The sequence below is a fragment of the Physeter macrocephalus genome, chromosome 11 (assembly GCF_002837175.3).
Source record: "Physeter macrocephalus isolate SW-GA chromosome 11, ASM283717v5, whole genome shotgun sequence".
Lineage (NCBI taxonomy): Eukaryota > Metazoa > Chordata > Mammalia > Artiodactyla > Physeteridae > Physeter > Physeter macrocephalus.
In genome coordinates this window covers 94,225,829-94,252,139 of record NC_041224.1, presented here as the reverse complement: position 1 = coordinate 94,252,139, position 26,311 = coordinate 94,225,829, and the positions used below count along the sequence as shown (strand labels likewise).

Sequence of the window (26,311 nt, the reverse complement as noted above, 5' to 3'; positions counted from 1 at the left end):
CTGCTGTGGCCTCTCCCGTTGCGGAGCACAGGCTCTGGACGCGCAGGCTCAGCGGCCATGGCTCACGGGCCCAGCCGCTCCGCGGCATGTGTGATCCTCCCTGACCGGGGCACGAACCCGTGTCCCCTGCATCGGCAGGAGGACTCTCAACCACTGCGCCACCAGGGAAGCCCGGTGTGTTTTCTTAATGCCTTCAATTCATTGGATAAGACCCATCCACATTATGGAGGGTAATCTGTTTTACTGAAAATCTGCGTCTGATAGGTTAATCATAAACAAAAAATACATTCACAGCAACAACTAGACTAGTGATTAACCAAAAACCGGGTACCATGGCCTAGCCAAGATGACACATAAAATTAATCATCACAGTCACTAAATTCTGTTGATTCTGACCCTTAACTATCTGATTGGTTCCTTCCTCTTTTGCCACTGCCTTGCTTTAGGATGGTGTTCTTCTCTATTAATACATAAAATGTTTACTTATGTATTAGATACTGTGCCAAATGCAGGAGATATAACTGTTAATAAAAGGCAGATTGTGCCCTAGGGACCTTACATTCTAGTCTTTCCTTGCCTCTGTCTTGCCTCCTTCCAATCCCTCTTTATCAATGGATGGCTGTATAGCATTGCCTCTCACACTTTAACATACAATCATCTGAGGATCTTGTTAAAAGGCAGATTCTGATTCTGGGATGGGGTCTGAGATTCTACATTTCTGACAAGCTCCCAGGTGTTGCTGATCAGGAACAAACTTTGAGTAAGTGGGCTGTAGGATATCTTTTGGAAGACCATCTTTTATAAAATGTGTACTGTTTGTAGACTCTGAAAAGGTACACAAGAAATGGGAAACAATAGTTGCCACCAGAAAAAACAGAATGGCTGATCACTGTGTATACCCTTTTATAACTTGAACGTTGTACCAAGTACGTGTGTTACATATTCAAAAATAAATTTAGAAAACAACAAAAACAAAATAATAATATCTGAAACTGCACGCCTCTGAAAATCCTGCAGTGGAGCCCAATGGCCCAAAGGACAGAGTGCAGGTTAACCCGTCTTAAACCCTTTATTACGATCAGTTTACCTGTTCAGCTTATCTCCAATTGCGCCATTCAGTCAGATCAGGGACCACATGCAATCTTTCTACTGGAAATGCACTGGAGCAAATTTCACTTGGTCTTTAAAACTCGTTACTGCAGCGCTTACCCTCCCGAAGCCTTTCATGTAGCCTACCGCTCCCCGGCCGCCACCCGCGGTTAATGTTACCATTTACATTTAACCTCGCAATGCTTCTTTTTGTTGCGGTCATCGCACTGTGTCGAAATTTGTTTACATGTCTATTTTTGCTACTTGATTGTGCGCTCCTTTAGGTCAAGGCTAGAGTTTATGCTTAGCGCAGTCCGAGTTCCGAAATTATTCTGCGAAAGAATGAATCATGTACTGGCTTCAAGGAGCTCAAAGGAAGGGAAAATCCTTGAGCACTGGGGCTGCCTTCGATCCCTTCGTGACGAACTGGAGGCAAGTGTGCCAGGAGCTGACTCTGAGCATCCTGGCTGGGAAGGCTGCCAGGAGCTCGGCCCTCTCCGCTCGCTTCTTCCTGGGAGCCCTGCGTACCCCGGTTTCCAGAGGGACCCCACTTCGCCCAGCGCAACCGCGCCCTCCAGGGATCGGGGAGGCCAATCCACCGCCCCCACAGGTGGGCGTGGAGTTCAGAGCCCGCTTCTGAGTGCGGCGTGGAGAGGCTGTGGGTCTCCTAGGTATCAGCCAGCGGCAGCGAGTAGCGATCTGTGCGACCAGAGGAAGGGCGCATCCGACTGGTTGGGGCGCGGATGGGGTTGGCAGGGTAGGGGTGGAGAGGGCAGGAGAGAGCCCAGCGCCAGGCAAGGTACCGCCCTGCTAACTTCCCCGCACTTACATTTCCTTCCCAGGACCCAGGATTGGGTGCCTTCCCTCAGCTCCTTCCTCTCTCCCCACCCGACTAGCCCACAGGACCTCCCCGGAGCGTGGAGTACAGGACGCTCCGCCTCGCCCGCCGCATTCCGCGCCCCCTTCCGGCCCGCGCGCACGTCGCCCCAGCCGCTGCCAGAAGGGGCGGGGCCTGGGCCCTGGCGTTCAGTCAGCCAAGGTCCCAGCGTTCCCTGCGCCGGCCAACGAGAGCAGATCCAGTGACTCACCTCCGCCGCGCTAACTCTGCTTGCTCTCTACTCGCACACGCTTACACCCGGCTCGAGATGGCGGCGGCAGCGGCGGGGGACTCTGACTCCTGGGGTGAGGAGAAGTTCCGGGAGCAGGGCCCGGGCCGGCGCTGGCCCCACACCCAGGCAGGCATTAACGTGGCTCGCTCTCTTCCGTAGACGCGGACACGTTCTCCGTGGAAGACCCGGTGCGGAAGGTGGGAGGCGGCGGCACCGCTGGCGGGGACCGCTGGGAAGGCGAGGACGAGGACGAGGACGTCAAGGCTAACTGGGATGATGATGATGATGATGATGATGAAAAACAAGAAGCAGAAGTAAAACCAGAAGTAAACATTTCAGAAAAGATAAAAACAACAGAAAAGATAAAAGGGAAAGAACAGCAGCAGAAGAAAAGGCAAGAAGAAATTAAAAAGAGGTTAGAAGAACCTGAAGTGCCAACACCAGACGAACAATTAGAAGATAAACGGCGGCTAAAGAAATTACAGGAAGAGTCAGACCTCGAATTAGGCTGGGAAGGCGAGGACGAGGACGAGGACGTCAAGGTGGGTGCGGGCCGGGGCTCCGAGCAGTGTTGGAGCGGGCTGGCGCCGTCGCGGGCAGAGTTGCCCTCCGACGGGCGGGCGGACGGACTGTGGGCCCAGGGGCGCCGCCCGGGCCTGCGGGCCGTGGGTCTAGGCTCGAGCGTAGGGCCTGGCGGTGCCCTGTTCCCTTCCTTTCGCCGGCCATATGGGCCGGAGGCGGGCAGCGTGGTCTGTTGAACTTCCCTGGCGAGTCGCCGGCCCCAGCCCTAGCCCTAGCCGCCCCAGCCCTTCTTTGAAGGTCTGCGCTCCGGCCTGGATCCCACCCGTTAACTGGGGACGGGAGGTGACAGCAGCTGCTGGACCGGCCCACGTGCAAACTTCGCGGTCCGGAGTTGCTCGCGGGGATGAGACTGGGAAGCTGAGAATGGAGCCCCTGGCTTATCCCATATGGCAAGTCGTGCAACCCACCTGCCCGTTCAAGCTCAGGTCTCCCCAGGGCTAATAACTCATTTATATCCCCGAAGGCCCATTTGTAGAGTTTGTTCGAGGTGTTAGATGAGTGAAATATTGTGGTTTAATTTCAGCCACCTTTTTTTTTTTTCGCTACACAAATGCAATAATTTTTAGCCTCCCTTCTCCCATCCTGTGGTAAAAGGATGAACTGAGTACTGAGATAGCTAGCAGTTAGTGATGAGAAACCTGGGTAGTCCACATGGCGACCTATTATTCATCTATACACGAACGCGTAAGGAAATAGTGAAGATTTGGTGGTTGGAGAAGACGAAGGAGTCAGTGTTTTGTGTTTTTTTGGTGGTTGTTTGTTTTTCCTATGCCTTGTAGATTTGAATCCGATTTACCGTCTTTTTTTTTTTTTGAGAACTCCTGGGGGCTTCAGATGACATTATGACTACTGCGTTCGTTTTTGTTTTTCAGGTAGCTACAAAAGTCTCAAGCACAGAATGTTAAGACTCTTATTAACAAAGTTCTCAAAATCTTTTTATTTTTGTGAAGATAAAGTTTAGTATGAGTTGGAAAATGGTTTTTTATGGTTTCGATTCATTTAGTGAATGTTTTACTCTTCTAACTTCTACCCTTCAGCTCATGCTGACAACTCTACAAATCCTTCTGCTTGGGTTGAAAAAAATTTAAGCCAGGTAATCACTCTGAATTTTGTGTTAATACTGCTTTTGTTACATTTTACCTGAGTCTGATGAGGTGGATGTCCAATTCATTGAACAGCCTGAGGTTCAGGGATGACACGAGCTTTGCAAATCTTGGGGTTAATAAATGAGCAATACTATTGTGAAGATACTTAAATGCTTCATTTAAATGTTGTATAGACATGGGAATGGATTGTGTTATCAGCCTCATTGCAAGATATTAGTTACCTCCCGACATTGTAGCAGATTTTCTGTTTTGAGCCTTTAGTTCAGATTTGTCCTTTCACTTTTTCTGTGCAGAGTGGATGTAGGAGTTAAGACATCTGTTATGAAAATTGGGAATAAGTGAGAAGAAACGACTAGAGAAATCAGAAAAGAATTACCAGAAAATGAAGTTTGAACGAAGTAGTCTAGACTGATATCATGAAGAAGCCTGACTGAAATTATTGTATCTAAATGGTGTCAATCCTGATAAATATAATTCTGACCACTTGGAACTAATTTTGGAGATTTATAAGTTGTAAATCTTATTTACAAAAAGGTAAATCTTATGTACCCTAAAGGTCATCTTGCCTCTTTGCACTCTTTTAGTGCAAAATTTCTTTCTTTTATACACATAGCTTATTTCTTTTACATAAACTTTGAAGTTGATATTGGAGTAGAAAGCTGAACTTGTCCATTTTATTTCCGTGTTGAAATGCTGGTTTATTTCTGTTGAATTTCTCCAAGATTTCCAAGATAAGGTGTTCATGGAGTAGTTTAATTCCTAGTAGTTTGGAATAGACAGACCTGGATCTATATTTTTGCCTTGACATTTTCTGTTTGTGGTCATGAACCAGTTTTTTAATCCTTTTTTTTTTCTCTTCCATTTCCCAACCTTGTCAATACAGAAGCTACCTCAGAGGATTATTTTGCACTTTAAATGACATAATATGTCAAACATTAAGCAGAGTTGCCTGGCACTTGGTAGGCACTCAGTAAATGTTAATTCTCTCTCTCTGAAAGAGAGAATATTTTTCTGGCTAATGGAAAATATCTTTAGGCTGTTTAGATCGAGTAGCTGGGGTTATTTTTGTGCCACATTTTTTTGTGCTTTCTTAAGCTCAGTAGGAGTAAGTTCTCTCCACGGTGGCTGTTTACTATGAATTTTTTTGTTTTGAACTGAATGACCATGGTTATCAAGCAAGTTTTTGCTTGCTCAGAGGTTACCAATCTAGAGTTGAAATTTTTCACCTTGAATGGTAGTGAGTACAGGATTTCCCTGCTCTCCGAAAGTAGAGCATTCCTATGAAACCTTCCCTAAGCTGAAATAAGCAATTGCCTTAGGACACATCTTGCTAACAAATGCACAAGATGAATCAAGGTAAAGCACAGATGCTTGCAGACACAGTTCAAAGCTATGGCAGCTTGATGCTGAGATGCTGAGTAGCTTGGTGGAGAAGGAGGTTGGCCTTGGCGGTGCCACTCTTGCTGCTTGGGTGCACGCTGACTCTATGATGGCTCAGTGCAAAAACAAATGCTATTTTCACTTGTAATAAAAGTGAAAATCCTCTTTGGATTTCTTTCACTTAGCGAGCACAGTTATTAGTGAAGGTCATTCGAAAAAGCGAAGTGGCATAAAGTGAACTTTAAAAAGTGAGGGGTACCTATAATACCAAATTTCTGAATTCTAATGTTTTAGCGTTTAATCCTTTTGTAAGGAGATGCTAACAAGGTTTAGTTTCCATGAGATCGAATAATCATAGTCCTTAAATAATACAGTATGTGAATTTTTGAAAAGTCCTTCAAAAGTAAGGTATGTAGAACAGTAAGTTCTTCAGTTTATGTCAGCATCTAGTGTTTAACCGTTAAGAGTATAGGTTTAATGTCATTTGTAGTGTCTGAGAAATGAAAGGAAAACTGAGGTCTTCGTTATAGTAACTTGCTTCAGTAGTTTACTGTCTTTCAGTAGATGTAGCATTTTGCTGCCGTTGACTTTTCAAATAGCTGTCTGAAAGTGGCAGTGCGTTTAGGTGAAACTGTAGAATTTTTAATACTCATGGTGGGGGGGAGTCTATGCTTCTTCCCAGTGAAAAGGTGAGAACTAGGGAGCGTACTTTCCTGTCATATTAGCTTTATATTCCCTTTCTGTACTATCCTGATGTTATGCAGAGGCAGTGGGAGGAATTGTTTGCTTGGCATATATCTCTGGACTCCTTCCGCATTGCTGGAATGATGTGTAGGCTGTGTTGATTAAGAAGGCACAGACTTCCCTGGTGGTGCAGTGGTTAAGAGTCTGCCTGCCAGTGCAGGGGACACGGGTTCGATCCTGGTCCGGGAAGATCCCACATGCCGTGGAGCAACTAAGCTCGTGTGCCACAACTACTGAGCCTGCGCGCTAGAGCCCACGTGCCACAACTACTGAAGCCTGTGTGCCTGGAGCCTGCGCACTGCAACAAAGAGTAGCCCCCGCTTGCCACAACTAGAGAAAAGCCCGCGCGCGGCAGCGAAGACCCAACGCAGCCAAATAGATAGATAGAAAAAAAGAAAGAAAGAAAGAAGGCAGTGAGTACCTACCCACTGCAAGCAGGAACAATATAACTTTTACTCCATTTTACTAGTATCCCATCATTTCAGTAAAACAGATTAGAAGCTAGATTTAGTCAAAGGGTGTGGAGTTTGTTTTGAGAAAACTTCTGGCTGTGATCAGGCATCTCAGACATTTGCTTCTGTAATGTTATTACAGAATTTCTTTAAAAGATCCTAGAGAGTTTAGTTGAAAACTGCCTGCCTCATCGTGCCCATTCAACTGTCTGTTAGGATCTTATCCTGGTTAATAGCTTATATCTACCAGAGTAAGGACATTTTTAAGCGTTGGAAACAGTATTTCTGCAGTAGGGCATCTGTATTTCAAAGAAATTGGAGATTGCTGGGAAATTCTCAGAAGGTGGCATTTTGCTAGGAAATGGGTATCTGGAAGTGTGTGTGTGTAACTTATGAGAAGTTCTAAACATATAAAGAAGTGGAAAGAAAAATTTTATAAACCCATGACCAGGGACTTCCTTGGTGGTCCAGTGGTAAAGAATCTGCCTTCCAATGCAGGGGACGCAGGTTCGATCCCTGGTTAGGGAACTAAGATCCCACATGCCACAGGGCAACTAAGCCTGCGTGCCGCAACTACTGAGCCCACACGCCTCAACTAGAGAGCCCATGTGCTGCAAATTACAGAGCCCACCCACTCTGGAGCCTGCGCGCCACAGCTAGAGAGAAGCCTGCGTGCCACAACTAAGACCTGACACAGCCAAAAAATAAAAAATAAAATAAAGAAAAATAAAAATTTTAAAAACCATGACCAATCTTATATCTTCTGTATCCCCACTTGCTGCTCTCCTCCCCCAACCAGATTATTTTGAAGAAAATACCAATTATATCATTTCAATACCCTGACAGTTTTTTTTATAAACTAGTAAGTTTTTAGTTAGGAAGCATATTTAGTTAGGACGGTTAGTTTTACAATAAGGCATCCATTACCCCCTCCCAGCCCCCCACCCATTTCGTCATAATTAGACTCGGCTACCTTGTTTCTATCGAGTAAACTCCTCCTCCACTTGTGCCTCTGTATTCTCCTTTGTTTTGCAATTTGAATCTCCTTTTACATTTTTTGTTTTCTTTTTGTTTTTTTCCTTTTTTAAAGAAAAACACAAGTGACATCTTAAGACTTTAAAAGGCAAAAAAAATACTGAAAAATATTTACCTAATATATTTGTCATGCTGGACCATTGAAAATAAATAAACCACTTGTTTAGAGTTCAGTGTCTTGTTCTTGATCTAGCTTAGCCAGGAATTTAAAGTAGAATTGATAACAGTTCCAAATATGAGACAGGTCAGCATTAAGATGGAATTCAGCAGAGTGCTGAGCCATCGTAGGGTGTTAAAAACTTAATGAATTAAGTGAAGTAGAATTTATTGAGGCAGGTACCTTGGCTTCCAGAGACCATCATAATTCTGAGGTGATGGAAGAATATTTGGGCTTCTTTTAAAAACTAAACTTCCCTGGCAGGTCTAGCCATGGCAGGAGCTCACTACAGAGTTCTGAGGCTTCTCAGAGCAGGTTGGTACAGCTTACAGAACACCGGTAAATGACTCTTACTGCAAGAGATTATGCTTTATCTAAACCAAACTAAAGAAGAAAGGGGGAGGAGTATATGTTAGTTAATGGGCTATTGCTATGGGACAGAAGAAATTTACTGCTCATTTGAAGCTACTTCTATTTGACGATCTATAAATATATCTTGCTTAAGTTGGAAAACATTTTCAGACCTAAATGTGTTCTCTCATTGCATGTGACATTCTGTAGTTGTATATTATAAAAATGACAGACTGGCCAACTACTGGCTGCATTATTAGGAATAAAAAGAAAGCAGGGTTTAAATTTTTTGTTATGTTTTCAATTCTTAGTCATATTTGATTGGGAAGCAGGTTTTAAACTTGAAAAGCAGCCATCTCTTTCAGAGAAATGGCTCAAATGATGCTGGGTGTGTGTCTGTAGAACATGAGTATAGATAAGTGAGTAGTTTATCAACAGCCTCTCTTCTAAGGAAGCTGGCCATTTTAGGAGAGCAGCCTGGTTAATACTTTTGGAGATAGATCGGATATTATAGTTGGAAGAGTTATTGGCTACCAATGATAATTGGGTAAAGAATTTAACTGGATATTTATAGGTAATCTCTTGCACCAGAAACAACCATATAGATTTAACTCCCTATTTTAAGTGTTCATTTTAGGTGTTTCTCTTGGAACCCTTCTTACATTTTATCTGAATTTATTGTCAGTATTTACAAAGTCCTGATGTTTATGGAAAATTAGGCAGATGTAGACATTCTACTTTTATACATTTACTTTTATAACTAATGATGCAAAAACTCATTTAAGTTCTGGGGGAAAGCTACCTGGCCTTCTGCTTTTGGGATTGCATCTATTTGGAAATATGGCCAGTCTCTTTTTGCTGACATCACTATGCTCCCTTCGTTAGGAACTTGTCCCCAGTATAGGAATAACTTCAGAGCAGTTATTACTGTTTCAAGCAGTCTGGGGTGAGGGTGCCTTTCATGGTCCTTTTATGAACTGAGGAGCAGATGTCATGGTTGTTTCCAGGACTTATTGATAGGAACCACTGTTTTTGCTACTAAAATCCATTCTGTGGTGGAATTCTAGGTAGCCTTGTTATGCTTGCACTGATGGGACAATGTAATGACTGCCTGGATTAAGGTTTATTGTTTGATAGGGAAACCAGGGCGGGGTAGAGCTGGGGCATAGAGTTAGTGCAAATGAGATGCTGAAGGAGCAGTGATAAGGGTGGGGTGATGTTTTACTGGTAAAGGGAACTGAGGCACATCAGCATTGAACAGAAATGTTACTCTATTATGCTGTTTCTCTATGTTGGAGTTACTGGGATGGAGCTGCTCATTTTCAGCCATACCTCTCCCTTCTTGGACTCCTACTACCAGAGGCTGCTAGACTCATTTGTTAAAATTAGTGGAAATGTAGCACAGGCAATTTGAGATGAATAATTGACATAGTTGTAGCTGGGCATATCTTAGTACATACTGTAACCCTTCTCTTTGATATGGGGTTCCTTGAAATTCCAGGGGACCTCATTCCAGAACTAATTGAAAGAACAAATTTTGGTGTGGAGGGACCTAGTTCCCAGACATCTATTTTATACTTCAGCACTCAGGTAAGAAGTCATGTTTAATATGACGCTTTAAAGGAACTTTGGCCTGTTCAAAACAGGTTCCTTCATTATTTTTCCATTCAGATTGTGGGATAGCTATCTCTGGGCCTTAGTGTACTTATATGTAAAGTAGGGGTAACACCACCTTACTTACAGAACTTTTGTGAGGGTTAACTGTTAGTTACTATATGCAAAGTCCTTTGGGGAATTCCCTGGCTGTCCAATGGTTAGGACTCCGTGCTCTCACTGCCAGGGGCCCAGGTTCAGTCCCTGGCTGGGGAACTAAAATCCCACAAGCCTCTCTGTGCAGCCAAAATTTAAAAAGTAAAAATAAAACATAAAGTACATTGCACAGTGCTTGGTGCAAAGTAAGCCCTCAGTAAATGCTATCTATTATTATTATCATCATCACTATTATTAGTAGGGAGTTATAAATAAACATCCCCTGGAAGTAAGCAGATGGTCCTTTTATCTGAAGCACCATCTAAGCAGCATATCACTCACAGACCCAGCTTTCCTGTGTTCTGTGAAGATTAAAATGACAAAAAACTCCTGGTAGTAGTTAACTTTTATATTTAGATCTCTGGTTCCTTTTGTACTATCGTGTATTGATACAAGCACTTAAGCAAACCAGCAGGGTAATATAAACATTTGCTGTCTAATTTCTAATCTAGTATCTTAGATGTTCAAACAATGACTAGTTGGTTTGCTTTCATTATGTTTGTTAACTGTGAACTAAGGGTTAAATTGCAAAGGTAAAGTTATTATAAAAATGCTTTTGTACAAAGTTCTTCCCACTGCTTGCAGACCCCATGGCAGCCTTAATCAGGATTTTTTATTTCTTTGGATTTACAGATTTTTATTAAGAATCAAGGCTTGGGGCTTCCCTGGTGGCGCAGTGGTTGCGCCTCCGCCTGCCGATGCAGGGGAACCGGGTTCGCGCCCCGGTCTGGGAGGATCCCACATGCCGCGGAGTGGCTGGGCCCGTGAGCCATGGCCGCTGAGCCTGCGCGTCCGGAGCCTGTGCTCCGTGACGGGAGAGGCCACAACAGAGGGAGGCCCGCATACCACAAAAACAAAACAAAACAAAAAAAAAAAGAATCAAGGCTTGGTTAGTTTATATACATAGACTGATTCAGATTTATGACCTGTCTTGTTAAAAACCAGAAGCTTGGTGTCATAGTTATGGCACATTAGTCAGCCTCTGCCTCTTCCAGTAGCGTCAGGGCCTCCTGCTTTGCACCTGCCATGCTGTTGCTCAGCTTCCAGTGGGCGTGTCCTGGTGTGCCTGGCGGTTGTTGAGACAGTGGTCAGGCTACCTATAGATTAAAGCCTATTTAAACACAGGGCTGTGTCTTTCTCTATTAAACCTTCTAACTTCTGTGGAGCCTTTAGAAGATTGTTTGATAATTGGTTTATATTTAGCCCAGTGACTGTGCTGGGCATAGAAAAGACAGTATAGATCCACCTTAAAGTGCCCCGCCCAAGTTAGGGAGTGGGTTCCATGAAGCTGTTGATCAGCTCTTGACTTTTCTAATACTGAGATTGACCTTTTTTTTTAATTTAATTTTTTAAAATTGAAGTACAGGGCTTCCCTGGTGGCGCAGTGGTTGAGAGTCTGCCTGCCGATACAGGGGACAGGGGTTCGTGCCCCGGTCCGGGAAGATCCCACATGCCGCGGAGCGGCTGGGCCTTTGAGCCATGGCCGCTGAGCCTGCGCATCCGGAGCCTATGCTCCGCAACGGGAGAGACCACAACACAGGCCCGTGTACCGCAAAAAACAAACAAACAAAACAAAAAAACAACCACAAAATTGAAGTACAGTTGATTTATAGTGTTGGGCTTAAATTTTTTATAAAGATTTAATTCATTAACCAGGGTTGTGTTGTATGGAATATTGCTTGAAATAATCAAGACATTAGCTAGAATGTTGTATGCTTTTACATTTGGGGAAGTAAGAAGTATAAAGACTGCTCAAATTTTCATTTAAAACAACTGTGAATTATTTAAGAGAGGCTGTTAGTTCTGGCTTGGTTGTCTTGTGTTTTAATTGTTAATGGAGAAGCTTTTTTGTGGAGTTAGACAAGTTGATATAAAAGTTCATGTGGAAAAACAAATGTGCAAGAATGGCCAGGAAAACAGTAAAAAACCCTGAAAACCTGCAAGGGGTGACTATCCCCAGCTTACATACGATAAAGCCTCTAATCAAAACAGTAGGTACTGGTACGTGAAGAGACAACAGATCAGTGGGATAGAATAGAAAACAGAAATAGACTAGGTACCTAAGAAAATTTAGTATATGGTAAATCACAGGGCAAAGATGGACTTTTTTAAAAATTGAGATATAGCTGATTTACAATATTATAAGTTTCAGGTGTACAACATAGTGGTTCACAATTTTTAGAGATTATACTCCATTTATAGTTAGAAAATATTGGAAAGGTGGACTTTTCAATAGATGGTGCTGTGACAGTGGGTAACCATTTGGAAAAAGATAAAATTAGATCCATACTTCACACCATACAAAAGAAAAACCTCCAGTGGATCAGAGATCTAAATGAAAAAACAATGAAAGCATACATGTTCTAGAAGAAAATTCCTTGCTTTAAGACAAGACTTTGTGGGGTTCCCTGGTGGCGTAGTGGTTAAGAATCCACCTGCCAATGCAGGGGACACGGGTTCGAGCCCTGGTCTGGGAAGATCCCACATGCCACAGAGCAACTAAGGCTGTGCTCCACAACTACTGAGCCTGCGTGCTGCAACTACTGAAGCCCGCGCAGCTAGAGCCCGTGCTCCGCAACAAGACAAGCCACCGCGGTGAGAAGCCTGCATACCTCAACGTAGAGTAGCCCCCGCTGGCCGCAACTAGAGAAAGCCTGTGTGCAGCAACGAAGACCTAACACAGCCAAAAATAAATAAATAAAATAAATAAATTCTTTTAAAAAAAGAAAAGACTTTCTAATTGACTTGGAATCCAGAGGGAATAAAAGAAAAGATTAAATTTTGCTGCATAAATGTGGTGGGGTACATAGCACTTAATGGGGAAAACACTAGCGGCATTTCCATTAAGAGAAGAACAAAGCAATGATGCCCATTTTCTCTGCCACTGTTCATTCACACAGTACTAGAGGTTTTGCCAGTGCAGTTAGATAAGAGAAATCAATTGTGGAGGCACATGAATTGGTAAAGAAGGAATAAAGCTATCTGTTGTTTGCAGATGATATGGTAGTATACCTGGGAAAACCCTAGAGAATCAAGGATGGAACTAACTTAAGTGAAATGAATTTAGTAAGGTAGCAAGATATAAAATTAACATACAAAAACCAATAGCTTTTCTATACTAAAACAGTAACTGGTTAGAGGACATAAAAGGAAAAAAAAACCCTATTTACAATGGCAACAGAGATGATGAAATACTTAGGAATAAACCTAAAGAGAAATGCGTAAAACCTCTAAGAGAAACTTTAAAACTCCTTGAAAGATACAGAGGTAGCCTTGAACAGATGGAAGGATAGCCCTTTTGCTTGGCTAAGGCAGTTTATGTCATTTCTCCCAAAATTAATTTATAAATTTAATGCAACACCAAAAAAAACCCCCAACAAACTAGTTCCTGTGGAATCAGACAAGCTGATAATAAAGATCACATGGAAAAGTAAACATGCAAGAATTATTAACGGAGGTCCTTTTCTTTAGGATAACTGGGATGATGATGATGATGAAGAAAAAAAAGAAGAAGCAGAAGTAAAACCAGGTGAGCCATTGGGGTTCTTCCATTTTTGGTTTTATATCTTAGTGAACATCTGATGCTTACGTTAAGACAAATGAGAAAATGCCTACAAAATCGGAAATTTTGGTTATTTTTAGAAACCAAACATCCTTCCGTTCCCACTTCATTCTCTTCTCCCTGTATCTCTTCTCTCTCTTCAAAACATAATCAGATTAGATACCTACCAAATTTCTGTTTGAGTGCTTTTGTTAAAGGAGAGAGTAGAAGATAAGGCATCATAGTTGAATGATCAAAGTCCTGCCTAAAGGACTGTAGGGAAATAAGAAGGGAGATGTTTGGATCTTAGGGGTCAGATTAGAGAGGAGAAAGGAAGAGTCCCAGAACTTTCCTATTCTTATTTGCCAGGAAATCATATGAAATTGGAGCTGGGTGAGGTTTGGTCTCTTGAAGTATATAAGTATCATGTCTGTCTCATTCATAAACTGGAAAGTATTGAAGATAACTGTGATTAAAACATTACTTTCAGAAGTAAAAATTTCAGAAAAGAAAAAAACAGCAGAGAAGATAAAAGAGAAAGAACGGCAGCAGAAGAAAAGGCAAGAAGAAATTAAAAAGAGGGTAAGTACTGTTTATTTTCTAAAATACAGAATTCTCACATCAGTAGTGGTGCAGGATCTTAACAGGCAGTATTACCTAATATTACCTAATAAATAGTAAGTACTATTTATTTTTGAAAATATAGAGTTCTCACATCAGTAGTGGTGCAGTATCTTAATAGGCAATATTACCTAATCATTTGAAGGGCTTTGTAAGGACTGTAAATGGATACCGTCAGATAAGATGATCCCAAACAAACTGAATTTGTGGTTTTTACAAAAACCAAACCCAGAAGCTTTATGTATTAGAATGCCTTTTTAAGTTTTCACAGACATTTGGGAACATGGCTGTGTTGTGACCATAGTCAGTGATTTTTGTCAGTGCCTGCAGTTCTCTCTAGCTGTGATTAGTCTTTTTTTTTTTTGCAGTGTACATTTTGAGTGAATACAGAAAGTGTCCATTTCTCTGCCATGTGCTGTATAAATGTTTTTGTTCTTGATTATTTGGAGCAATATCAGGAATTTTGTGTTAATTTACTTGCTTTTTGAATAGAAAACACATTTACATGATTCAAAAATCAGAACGGTATTAAGAAGCACTCCCAACTCTTCACTCGTTTGTCCTGTTTCTCTCCCTCTATCCCATAAGTAAAGATTGGTTTATGATGTCTCCAAGGTGCCTTTGTACATTTGTATACAACTGTATAGTCATATTCCTCCCAATTTTTATAGTTTTCATCTTGCTTTATTTAATATATCATGGAAATCTTGCCATAGATCATGGCGAGCTTTCTTATTTTATTTTTAACCCAGGCCCCCACAGTGAAAATGCCCAGTCCTAACCACTGGACCACCAGGGAATTCCCTTGACTTTTCATTAAGAAAAATTTCAAGCAAATAGCATAATGGATAATCATACAAATTACCTAAATTTAACAGTTGTTAATATTTTACCATACTTCATCTGTTCTTTTTTTGCTAAAATATAATCAAATAAATAACAAACATTATGCATTTTACCTTTAAATAACTTCAGTATACATCTCTGAAAAAGCAAGAATATTTCTCACATGATTACATTCCTAATGTAATGAACAATAATTTTTTAACATCATCTAATACTCAGTTTATATACATTTAATTGTCCCAAAATGTCTTTACATATGGTTTGTTCAGACAAGGACCTTGCATGTACGTTGTTGTTAATGTATCCTAAGTCTCCTAGAGTGTCTGTCTTTCTCTTTAAAATGACATTGACTTATTGAAGAGAGCAGGGCAGTTGTCTTGTAGAACACCCCACCTTCTAGACTTGTCTTATTGCTTCCTTGTAGTTACAATTTCCTGTAACTTGGCGGTGAAGTCTGAAAGTTTGATTGGATTCAGATTAAACATGTTTGGTTGGAATACTTCAGAGGTAATGCTGTATGCTTCATATTGCATCACACACATCAGGAGTCATGTAATGTCTGTCCTATTAGTGATGCTAAAATTGATTACTGGGTTAAGTTGGTGACAGTCTGATCCTTCTATTGTAAAATTAATTACATATTTCTTCTTACAGGTAATCCAGTTTCACATCAACTTGTCACCCAATAGTTTTAGTATCATTGATGATCATTGCCTAATTATTTCTTAAGGGATTGCAGAATGGTGGTTTTTCATTCTATGACTTTTCTTCCATTTTTTTATTGGCTGGCTTTTTTTTCTTTTTTTGCTATTTGGTTACTTTGGATGTGGTGTGTACTAGAAAATGTAAAAGCTTCTTTTCTTTTAATTGCCAATTTTCAGAGTAAGGAGGAGGTGTAATAACTTTAAGTGGTGAAAAATGAGGGATTTTGTGGGTTTTAATTTTTTCTTTTTGAGTAAATTTATGGACTTACAGGTTTTTATACATTTCATTCGGATACAGTGATTATTTTTTTTGATGCTTAAATTGTCCGAACATTGGACAGTAGGGGTCCCTCTAAGCTGTTCCTATCTTTATCCTTTTGACAGAACTCCATTAGTCTTTGAAAGGTTCCTTGTTTTCTGGCACAATAAATAATGTCTGGGGCTTCCCTGGTGGCACAGTGGTTAACAATCCACCTGCCAGTGCGGGGACACGTGTTCGAGCCCTGGTCTGGGAAGATCCCACATGCCGTGGAGCAGCTAAGCCCATGCGCCACAACTACTGAGCCTGCGCTCTAGAGCCTATGAGCCACAACTACTGAAGCCCGCACACGTAGAGCCCGTGCTCTGCAACAAGAGAAGCCACCGCAGTGAGAGCTCGCGCACTGCAATGAAGAGTAGCCCCCGCTCACCGCAACTAGACAAAGCCCGCGTGCAGCAACAAAGACCCAATGCAGCCAAAAAAAAAAAAGTAATGCCCGGCTTACCTGGTAAACTCCCTTAGGCCTGGAATCAGCTACTAAAATTCCTTTTTAGTAGCAAATTATCATGGCCAACAATGTGTGAGAATGTCTGTTTCCCCCAAGTCAGGAACATTTTAGATGCTTTTTAATAATTTGTGTATCTAAAAATACCTACATGTTTGTTTTTTAATTAATTAATTTTTGGCTGCGTTGGGTCTTTGTTGCTGCGCGAGGGCTTTCTCTAGTTGCGGCGAGCAGGGGCTACTCTTCATTGCAGTGTGCAAGCTTCTCATTGTGGTGGCTTCTCTTGTTGCGGAGCATGGTCTCTAGGCACGCAGGCTTCAGTAGTTGTGGCACGTGGACTCAGTAGTTGTGGCTCGCGGGCTCTAGAGCGCAGGCTCAGTAGTTGTGGCACACGGGCTTAGTTGCTCCGCAGCATGTGGGATCTTGCCGGACAGGGATTGAACCTGTGTTTCCTGCATTGGCAGGCGGATTCTTAACCACTGCGCCACCAGGGAAGTCCCTACATGTGTGTTTATATGATCAGAAACAAGCAATGGATTCTTATAGCTCAGTCTAAGAAGTTGTATTGATTTGATCTTTCTTGGTCATTGAAGTTAGAATTATAATTATTTTGTTGTATCTTGATATTAGTCTCCAACATAAAGAAACCTTAGTTTGCGTAAATTAATTTTATCTTAGGTCAAGTATTGAGTTAAGATATATTCAATTTTGATGCAGGAAATACTTAATGATGTTCAGGTCTACTAAGGCAATTGAGATATTTCCCTTTTTCTTTCGAGAAAGTTTTCTGAGATTTCCTAACTTGGCATCATGACCTTTCTTATTTCATCTTCTCCATGAGAAATAAAATGTGACCTATTTCAGAAGTGGACTTCTGAATCAAACTCGTCGAACTGCACAGGCATGGATAACCATGAATGGCACAAATTCCCTTCATCTTTTTCCCACTTTGATAAATATTATCAAAGATAGCCCCTTATAGTAACATATTTGTTGTAGAAAGTTATATCACAGTATATAGAAAGGATATAAACTAAACTGTTAACTGTCATCTCAGAGAAGTGGAACAAAAAGATAAATGGGGGGAAATGTTTTTCTAATTCTTTGAAAATTTTTTTTCTGTCTACATTGTATTGTCATATGGATGCGCCATATACTTTAACCATTCTGTTGTGGAACATTTAGGTCACCTCTAAATTTATTTGATATTATGAATAATACCCCATTTGACCTCCTTTTGGTTAAATATTTGTATGCAGCTTTGGTTTCTTAAGATGAATACCTGCAAGTGGAATTATTTGATTAAAGCATATAAGAATATTTTTAAGACTTGATAAATATTACCAAGTTACCCTAGAAAGGTTGTTTCAATATACAGTCTTAGCTAAAGTATGTGAGAGTGCCATTTTCAACTTGTCTGCAATCTCAATTCCTTAATTTAAAAAAATTACCATAAAATAAACCCAGTCTTCAAATCTGAACTCTGTCACATGACCACCTGAGTTAACTTTCTATTACCATGGGCAGGTTGCTTACCCTCTCTGTGCCTCAGGTTTTTTTCCTGTAAAATTGGGATAAGAATATCTAAAAGAATGCCTGAAATACAGTAAACACTTTATAAAAGTGTTTGGTATTATTTATATGTGTCTAGAAAAAAAATTCATACAATTCAGAAATGTTCTGGGTCCATTATAATCCCAGCCCTTTTAAAACTTCATTGCTATCTCATTTTAGTTAGAAGAACCCGAAGAACCTAAAGTGCTAACACCAGATGAACAATTAGCAGATAAACTGCGGCTAAAGAAATTACAGGAAGAGTCAGACCTCGAATTAGCAAAAGAAACTTTTGGTAAGTGGGGGTGTGATAACAGTGCAGTATTGAAGTTCCAAGTGAATACTGTGGAAGTCTCACTAGTTACGAAAATGCAGAAAACACCTTTTTTGAAGAAACATGATACTGGCTAATTTAGATAGTAGAAAGCAGTTTTTAATCTCTTGTTTATATTTGAGATTTCATTACTTAAGGTAGAGTGAGATACATGTTCAGATTTTTGAATAATTTGAGTATTGTATAAAAGATGATTAAGATAAAAAGTCATTGTGGAAGCAACCTAAGTGTCCATTGACAGATGAATGGATAAAGAAGATGTGGCACATATATAGGTAAGATGGGATGAAGTGAGAGAGTGGCATGGACTTATAAACACTGCTAAATGTAAAATAGATAGCTAGTGGGAAGCAGCTGCTTAGCACAGGGAGATCAGCTCAGTGCTTTGTGACCACCTAGAGGGGTGGGATAGGGAGGGTGGGAGGGAGATGCAAGAGGGAGGATATATGGGGATATATGTGTATGTATAGCTGATTGACTTTGTTATAGAGCAAAAACTAGCACACCGGGCTTCCCTGGTGGCGTAGTGGTTGAGAATCTGCCTGCCGATGCAGGGGACACGGGTTTGTGCCCCGGTCCGGGAAGATCCCACATGCCGCAGAGCGGCTGGGCCCGTGAGCCATGGCCGCTGAGCCTGTGCGTCCGGAGCCTGTGCTCCGCAACGGGAGAGGCCACAACAGTGAGAGGCCCGCGTACCAAAAAAAAAAAAAACCTAGCACACCATTGTGAAGCAATTATACTCCAATAAAGATGTTAAAAAAAAAAAAGATAAGTCATTGGACCCAAATAAAGTATACTGCTGCTTTAAATGTATGTATCACCTGGATGAAATTTGGGTGAAATATGAAGTCTGTAGCTTTGAGATTTAAATATTGAACTGACTGTAGGACTGTCCTGTTGTCTTAAGTCTGGATAAGATTTAGACAATAGTATGCTGGTCCCGGTGGGGCATTCAGCTTTGGTTGTGCCTTCTTGTGCTCAGGGTCCTTTCTTTCTGTACCCCTTCTTGGCCTTCACCATGCCCTATCTTTAGAGGACTTCCATTTCTGTGTGCCACTAACCTGCAGCTGTGGTTAGTGTGTAAGATAAAAGATATGTTCAGGATTCTGTAAATAGATAATAAGTTCAGAGTGTTCCAGGAGGATAGTTACATGGCACAGAGGGTAATGTAAGAAACATGGTCAGAGAAATAATTAAAAGTTCTCACTTCTTTTAACCAAGTTTGTTGTCTCTATTGAGTGCTTTTCAGAGTAGAATGTTGTGTTGAAACAGTTAAATAACACTTTTTTTTTAATATTTATTTGCTTGTGCTGGGTCATAGTTGTGGCACACGGGCTCCTTAGTTGTGGCATGCAAACTCTTAGTTGCGGCATGCGTGTGGGATCTAGTTCCCTGACCAGGGATTGAACCTGGGCCCCCTGCATTGGGAGTGCAGAGTCTCAACCACTGTGCCACCAGGGAAGTCCTGAAACAGTTAAATAACTTTTAAATGAAACCTAGAGCCAGAAGGATCTAGTTATTTTGATTTTTTCCTCCCCTACCCTCCTCTTCTTTAAAATGGATCAAGCAGGCTGACTGTAGTGATCATTCTCCTTTTCACTGGAAGTATGACCTTATCTCTCAGTGGGTCTTTAGCAATCTCAAGAGTTGCTATAGATGCTCCACTGGCGAGTGCTTGGCATGTCTTAACCACACTCATCTCATTACAGAGAGCACTTGGCCACTATCCTGTCTTTGTAGAATGGTAAAAGCCACCCATGTGTTTATTAAAGAGAAGGGTTTATGTGGTAATAAATTCTAAGGTGGGACACCAATTATAGATTAAAAGGCAAAAACATGTATTCATACAGTGATCATTTGGTTAATAGGATTTTAATGTTGTGTTTCTCATACTAAAATACTGGATCAATGTTACTGTTAACAACTAATTTACTTGATAATTGAGGAGTAAACAGAAGCATAGTGTCTAATCGCCTAGAATCCTTTTAGGCCAGATTAATTTTTCTATTGGGATTTAACACATGGTTTGCTCTTATTTAGCTTCTGTAGTTAGCTGGATACTTTCACAGGAACCATCTTCGTTTGCTTTGCTTTTTTCTTTCTCCCAACTTTTCTGTGGGCTGTTCTTGGACAGATGCTTTAAGAGCATCGCTTTTGTACCAGGGACTCCTTTGGCAGTCTGGTGAAGCCTCTGGGCCCCTTCTTAATATACTGTTTTTAAATGCATAAAATACACAGGATTTTACTTACAAAGGAAACCTGTTATAATGAAATAGGCATCAAAATATTGAAATAACCTGTGATACAGTAATTATGTACAGACTATTTGAATTCTGTCCAAGGATTTCAGTAGACTCAGGTTAAGAACCTCTGTTTTAGAATGAAATAACAGGGTTATTCAGGTATCTAATTAGTTTCTAAACTTTAAAAAAACCTTTGATATTTTCTGTCTCCTTTCTCCTACAGGTGTTAACAATACAGTTTATGGAATAGATGCTATGAACCCATCTTCAAGGGATGACTTCACAGAGTTTGGAAAGTTACTAAAAGATAAAATTACACAATATGAAAAATCACTATATTATGCCAGTTTTTTGGAAGCCTTAGTTCGAGATGTGTGTATTTCATGTAAGTAATTCTAATCTCTGGCCTCTGTGAATGGATTTAAGTAGGGGCACATCATACTTAGGAGAATGGAGATTGACTTTTTTTTTTTTTTTTTTGCGGTACGCGGGCCTCTCACTGTTGTGGCATCTTCTGTTGCGGAGCACAGGCTCCAGACACGCAGGCTCAGTGGCCATGGCTCACGGGCCCAGCTGCTCTGCGGCATGTGGGATCCTCCCGGACCGGGGCACGAACCCGTGTCCCCTGCATCGGCAGGCGGTCTCTCAACCACTGCGCCACCAGGGAAGCCCGAGATTGACTTTTGAGGGGAGGGGATGCTCTGATATATTTAAGATTTGCTTTTTAGTGGTTAGCTTGGGAGTGTTGTTCTGCAGATATACATTGAGTGTGAGTGGTTTTGTTTTTGTTTTTTGAGGGTGCCTTCTGAGTGGTTTTACAGTGGCTTCCCAAAGAGACATCTGTGCTTGTTGGCACAACAGCTAATAAAACACTAGTTTCTTATTTTATCTAATTATATATTGGAGGCGGCGGCTAGCGAAGTGTCTTTTGGGGAAAATCATACAGAATTTGAGAGCTGAGTGAGACCACAGCTGGTGTCTGTTCATTTTATAAACGAGGAAGCCCATGGCCAGGTGCAAGTTGCTCAACAGAGCTGGCACCCATTCTCTGGGTCCATGGGTTTGGTTTCATGCTCTGAGTCGTATATTTCAGGGGCAGGGGATATGGGAGTGACAACGCGGGGTGGTATAGCACTAAGGTGGGAAGGACTACTTTTGCTCGTGTCTGTTTTTAAGATTGAGAAAAATAAATTCTACACAATGAGGTGTTTTTTAAATTAATTAATTAATTAATCTGGTTGCGTTGGGTCTTCGTTGCTGCACGCGGGCTGTCTAGTTGCCTCAGGCGGGGGCTACTGTTCCTTGTGGTGCACAGGCTTCTCATTGTGGTGGTTTCTCTTCTTGTGGAGCTCAGGCTTTAGGTGCACAGGCTTCAGTAGTTGTGGCACATGGGCTCAGTAGTTGTGGTGCACGGGCTCAGTTGCTCCACGGCATGTGGGATCTTCCTGGACCAGGGCTTGAACCTGTGTCCCCTGCATTGGCAGGCAGATTCTTAACCACAGCACCACCAGGGAAGTCCCTACACAATGAATTTTGTTAGGTTTTCTTTGGGAAATTATTACTAAGCTGAAGGTTCTGAATTTGATCAGTGATATACCCATAGTTGGTATTTTATTTTCCATATACTATTTTTACTGTTTTTGAAGGTGCTCTCTAACCAGACTGAACACTTTTTTGGGTAGCTAAAAACTCATGTCTGTTTCCAGCTTTATATTTTTATAAGGATGGAAGGATGTGTTGTCCACTAAACGGGCTTATTTCCGGGTGGGGCACTTAGATTTCTGAGGTAACTACCATTTTCATTCTCGTTCCTATGCTAGAAAATGGAGACCCCAAGGGGTGGGGAGTTATCATCTGTAGGTTTAAGAATTGTTGTTACATATTCATTCACATATTCCTCACTGAGCATCAAGGATGTTTATTTTCATAAGTCATGGTTATTCTCTGCGTATTTAGACCGGATAAGGAAATATGGTAGGGAGCGCTGTGAGCTATAAAGACATTTCTTGTTTCTCTCTGGTTGAGCAATGTCATTATAATTACAGTTCTGAATGATTCTCCATCGTGTTGTGTTAAACAGGAGAAATTAATAGCCTTTCCAAGTTACCGAAGTTAATGATGGACAAATTAGATTTCTCGTAACACTGTGGAAGAATGTATATTTTGCTTTTACTTATTCTCCAAAACGCTTAAAAATTACTGGTATTTTTTTTTTTTTAGTGGAAATTGATGACTTGAAAAAGATTACCAATTCATTGACTGTACTTTGCAGTGAAAAACAGAAGCAAGAAAAGGTAAGAGCTAGCTGCATGGGAAATCTGTTTTACACAAGGATGAGGTATAGGCATAATATTCTCAACAAGTGTAGTAGGAGCCTGAGAAGTCAAGCAATTCACCAATACCATTTATATTGGAATAGAACAAGAGTATGAGTGCCATTACCATCCTTTTGTTTACAGACATGTTCATGTTCTTCTGAATTAATAATAGAAATTTCTCTGGGTCAGGTGTGGGATCTCCCTTAGAGAACTAAGGTTTTTCTGGAAGCAGAGCTTTGTTGACTCTATGAGGGTTGGTGTACCATATAAGATGCCCATAGTAGATAAAATCTCATGAATTAATTCTCTTTTTATTTTCAGCAAAGCAAAGCCAAAAAGAAGAAGAAAGGTGTGGTTCCCGGAGGGGGATTAAAGGCTACCATGAAAGATGATCTGGCAGATTATGGTGGTTATGATGGAGGATATGTACAAGATTATGAAGACTTCATGTGACGTTTTATCTTCTCCTGGTGTCTTCTTTCTGTTGCCCACAATCCCTTCAACATGTAGCACAACTTCCTTTCCTTTCAGTTCTGCCAAATGCTACAATCAAAAGTGCAGTATCTTTTGTGCTGGTTATTAACCCCTTGACACTTAGGTGCTAATGTGCAAATGAGGGAACTTGGATCTTGCTGCCAAGGGGTTAAAATTGGGAATCTCCATTGCTACTAAGTCATAGTTTAAAAAAACAGACCTAATGTTGTTGTTGCTATCTGATTCCATAGCAGCAGTTACTAAATCGGAAACAAAGGTTGCAACATGACAAAAAATTGTGTAGTATTTACCAGCACCATTCAGTAATACAGCCTTAACCATACCTCCTTGAACTACTTCATAACTTGTCAAGAAAAGCAGTCTGCTGCAAGGGCATGTGGTGTGCACCTAGTATTAAAGTTGCTTTGTCTTAAAATTGAGCGTGAGGATATTAAAAATACATTGTGAAGAAGACTGCTTATCTCAGAGTGAAGATACGGCGGCTGAAAAGCACTAGTTTGATACTTAAAAATTAAATGACCAAAACCCTCCAACTTTGAAGCTGAAGAAGGTAAACCTCTCCATTATTGCATTACCAAGTTGTGGAATCTCTTGAATGCACAGACTGTCTAGTTTCTATTTATCAGACTATTCTACTGATGGAGTGCTTCAGATGGGGGAGGGAAACTCCTTACCTATTATTTTATTTGTCTGATTTAAGTGTCTGAGAAACAAATCTCCTTTGTTCTCTGAGGCTGCAGTGGATCAGCTTTAACAGGGTTTTGGCATTTCCTTTCCTTTATAAAACGTGTTCAGCAAACTGCGCCACTTAACTACAGTTTGGCAAATTGTTATGTTAACAATTATGACATCTGCAATGTTTTATAAAGCAACTAATTTAATAAAGTCACTATTGTGAGGACTTAAATTTTGTGTTACCTCCCAAGAGATATTTTTGGAGAGTAAAGAACAAAGCTCTTGGGACTAGATTCTCTGTATACTTAAGCTTAATAAGTGCTTGATGAGTAGATGTAGTTTTAAAACAAATGATTTGTGAGGTCCTTAATAGTGTCACCCTACAGCAACAAAGGCATAGAGCTGCCTTCCTCTTATTTATTTGGGGAAATTGTTTGGTTGTTTAGATACTAAGGCCTAATTAAGTACCTAGAAGAACTATTTATTTGGAGTAATTGAACGTGTAACTCAGGTTGTGGCTGTAAGCAGAGATAGGGTGATCGTCTCTATTATATATTTTCTTTTAAGCAATTTAACCAAATCTGTGGAGTCTTTTTTTGAAACTGCCACAGAATCAAAAGTAGGGACAGAGCAAAAAATATTTTAAATTTCTCTTACAAAGGAAGTAGGATCCTCAATCAAAGCTCTGTAGACCACTAAGTGGAAGACAGGACCACCTAAATGATTTGAGGAATTAACAGAAAGCAGTGACTACACAGCAATAATTACAGCCAATAAAGATTGTTTTAACCAATAAAGATTGTTTTAAGGCAGACAAGGGCTAAGATTTCCTTAGCAGTAATAATGACATACACTGAATTTAAAATCTATTTTATTATAGAGATCAGTTTCTAATAAATGGAAATGTATCATCTGTTCCTTAACTGTGTAAATAATATTAAATTCCTTTGAAACTGGAATCTGCAGGCACAGGTATTCTTTACTAAATATTGTATCATGTCCTAAAGTAGAAGCTATCCTGAGGAAGATGGAGCTTTTGATCTTAATACCAATATCTATATAAAATGGTATAGATGAATAATTATTTTCAAATAGGAATTTCCTTGTGAAAATTCTCCTTCTTCACCCACTATTCACAAAGGACTGGTATGGTCAGTCCTGAGGTTTTACAATCAGACATCAAAGATCCCCATGGCATTTCTCTGATCACAAACATCTGTCAGTACCTCATTTCAGTATAAGAAAACAGGCACGTATGAATTCTTGGCAGTAACCATCCTCATGTCATCTGAATCCAGCTAACCCGCTAGCATGTCCTTTAGACAGCAACCTGTCTGAGGGTCCTTCAGAAGCACATTTACAACGTCATAAAATTTGTGTTCGTATGCCAGCTTGTAATACAGGTAGACATCTTCACAATATGTGAGTAACTTCTTCAGGTTTTTCACAACTAAGTCAGTAGGCTGATGATGTTTACATCTAGACAAAGAACGTACAGGTTAAGATAAGATACTGCATCTTGAACGAGGAGGGCTATCAGCTCTGATACTTATCACTGTCTATAGAGGAGAAGGTGCTTGAATCTGAGAAATCATTCAGACTATTAGGCAGTGCTTGATAGACAATGAAATTATTTCATTAAAAATGAGTATCTTAATGCTGGCCTTAATTAGAATAATTTCAGTACTCCAAAGGGGACCTCTGATGTTTAGTGTTTTTGGCATCTCAGACAAGCTGAGTAGCTCTCCTCCCATTTTAAGTACAGAGCACCATAAGCAAACTATTCTCATTCATCTGTTTGCATAAATTTATTAAAAGATCGTCTTTCTGGGTATTGACATCTCTGCCGTCTCAAGCAGAGGGGTAGCCTACAGGCATGTTATACGTAGTCATAAAATTCTTACCCGTGCCTGATCTCAAAGCAGAAGCATTTTAGTACTTACTTTATTGAAATTTCTTCAAATATACTGGATCTTAATAACCTTTGCTGCTTAAATTCTTCCAAGTAATTAAAGTCTCCTTTAAGAATCACTTGTTGGTATAGAATTTCAGCCCAATCAGGAACAAAGTCATAGGCCTCAGCCACAATAGAAGCCTTAAAAGGATGGAGGGGAAGGAGGACACCATTAGAGCCTATTTGATGTAAAACTGAAGGCAAACTGCTCTAGAAAATGACTTCATATTCACTCTATGAGTGTACAGTATTATCATCACCAATCATGTTAGAAGGCTCTATGTATCAGGGTTGGTGAAAAGTTTGCTATTTCCCCTTCCCTGACACCCCAAACACCTTCCTTCAGTTTTTTTTTTTTTTTTTTTTTTTTTTGCTTTGCTTTATGAGGGCTTACCACTGTTGTGGCCTCTCCCCTTGCGGAGCACAGGCTCCGGACGCGCAAGCTCAG

General features: G+C 40.8%; 2 protein-coding genes across 4 annotated transcripts in view; one reads left to right on the top strand and one right to left on the bottom strand.

The window, feature by feature from the left end:
* The window catches only part of EIF3J (eukaryotic translation initiation factor 3 subunit J), a 30,636-nt gene extending 6,495 nt beyond the window's left edge, over positions 1 to 24,141 (top strand). Inside the window, 9 exon segments of the mRNA XM_007115992.4 lie at positions 1,932 to 2,047; positions 2,049 to 2,271; positions 2,358 to 2,461; positions 13,286 to 13,343; positions 13,846 to 13,937; positions 18,025 to 18,139; positions 20,645 to 20,806; positions 22,642 to 22,715; positions 23,061 to 24,141. Coding sequence (XP_007116054.2) covers positions 1,932 to 2,047; positions 2,049 to 2,271; positions 2,358 to 2,461; positions 13,286 to 13,343; positions 13,846 to 13,937; positions 18,025 to 18,139; positions 20,645 to 20,806; positions 22,642 to 22,715; positions 23,061 to 23,192 — 1,076 coding nt within the window. The 3' untranslated portion in view covers positions 23,193 to 24,141.
* Positions 24,142 to 24,278: 137 nt separating this feature from the next.
* The window catches only part of SPG11 (SPG11 vesicle trafficking associated, spatacsin), an 81,251-nt gene continuing 79,218 nt past the window's right edge, over positions 24,279 to 26,311 (bottom strand). For all 3 annotated transcript variants that reach the window (XM_007115993.4, XM_007115994.4, XM_055088264.1), the window contains exons 39-40: positions 25,853 to 26,004; positions 24,279 to 25,388 (exon numbers count right to left, since the gene is read on the bottom strand). In XM_007115993.4, the coding sequence (XP_007116055.2) occupies positions 25,208 to 25,388; positions 25,853 to 26,004 (333 nt within the window). In that variant the 3' untranslated portion in view covers positions 24,279 to 25,207. The remainder of the gene's footprint in view (positions 25,389 to 25,852; positions 26,005 to 26,311) is intronic.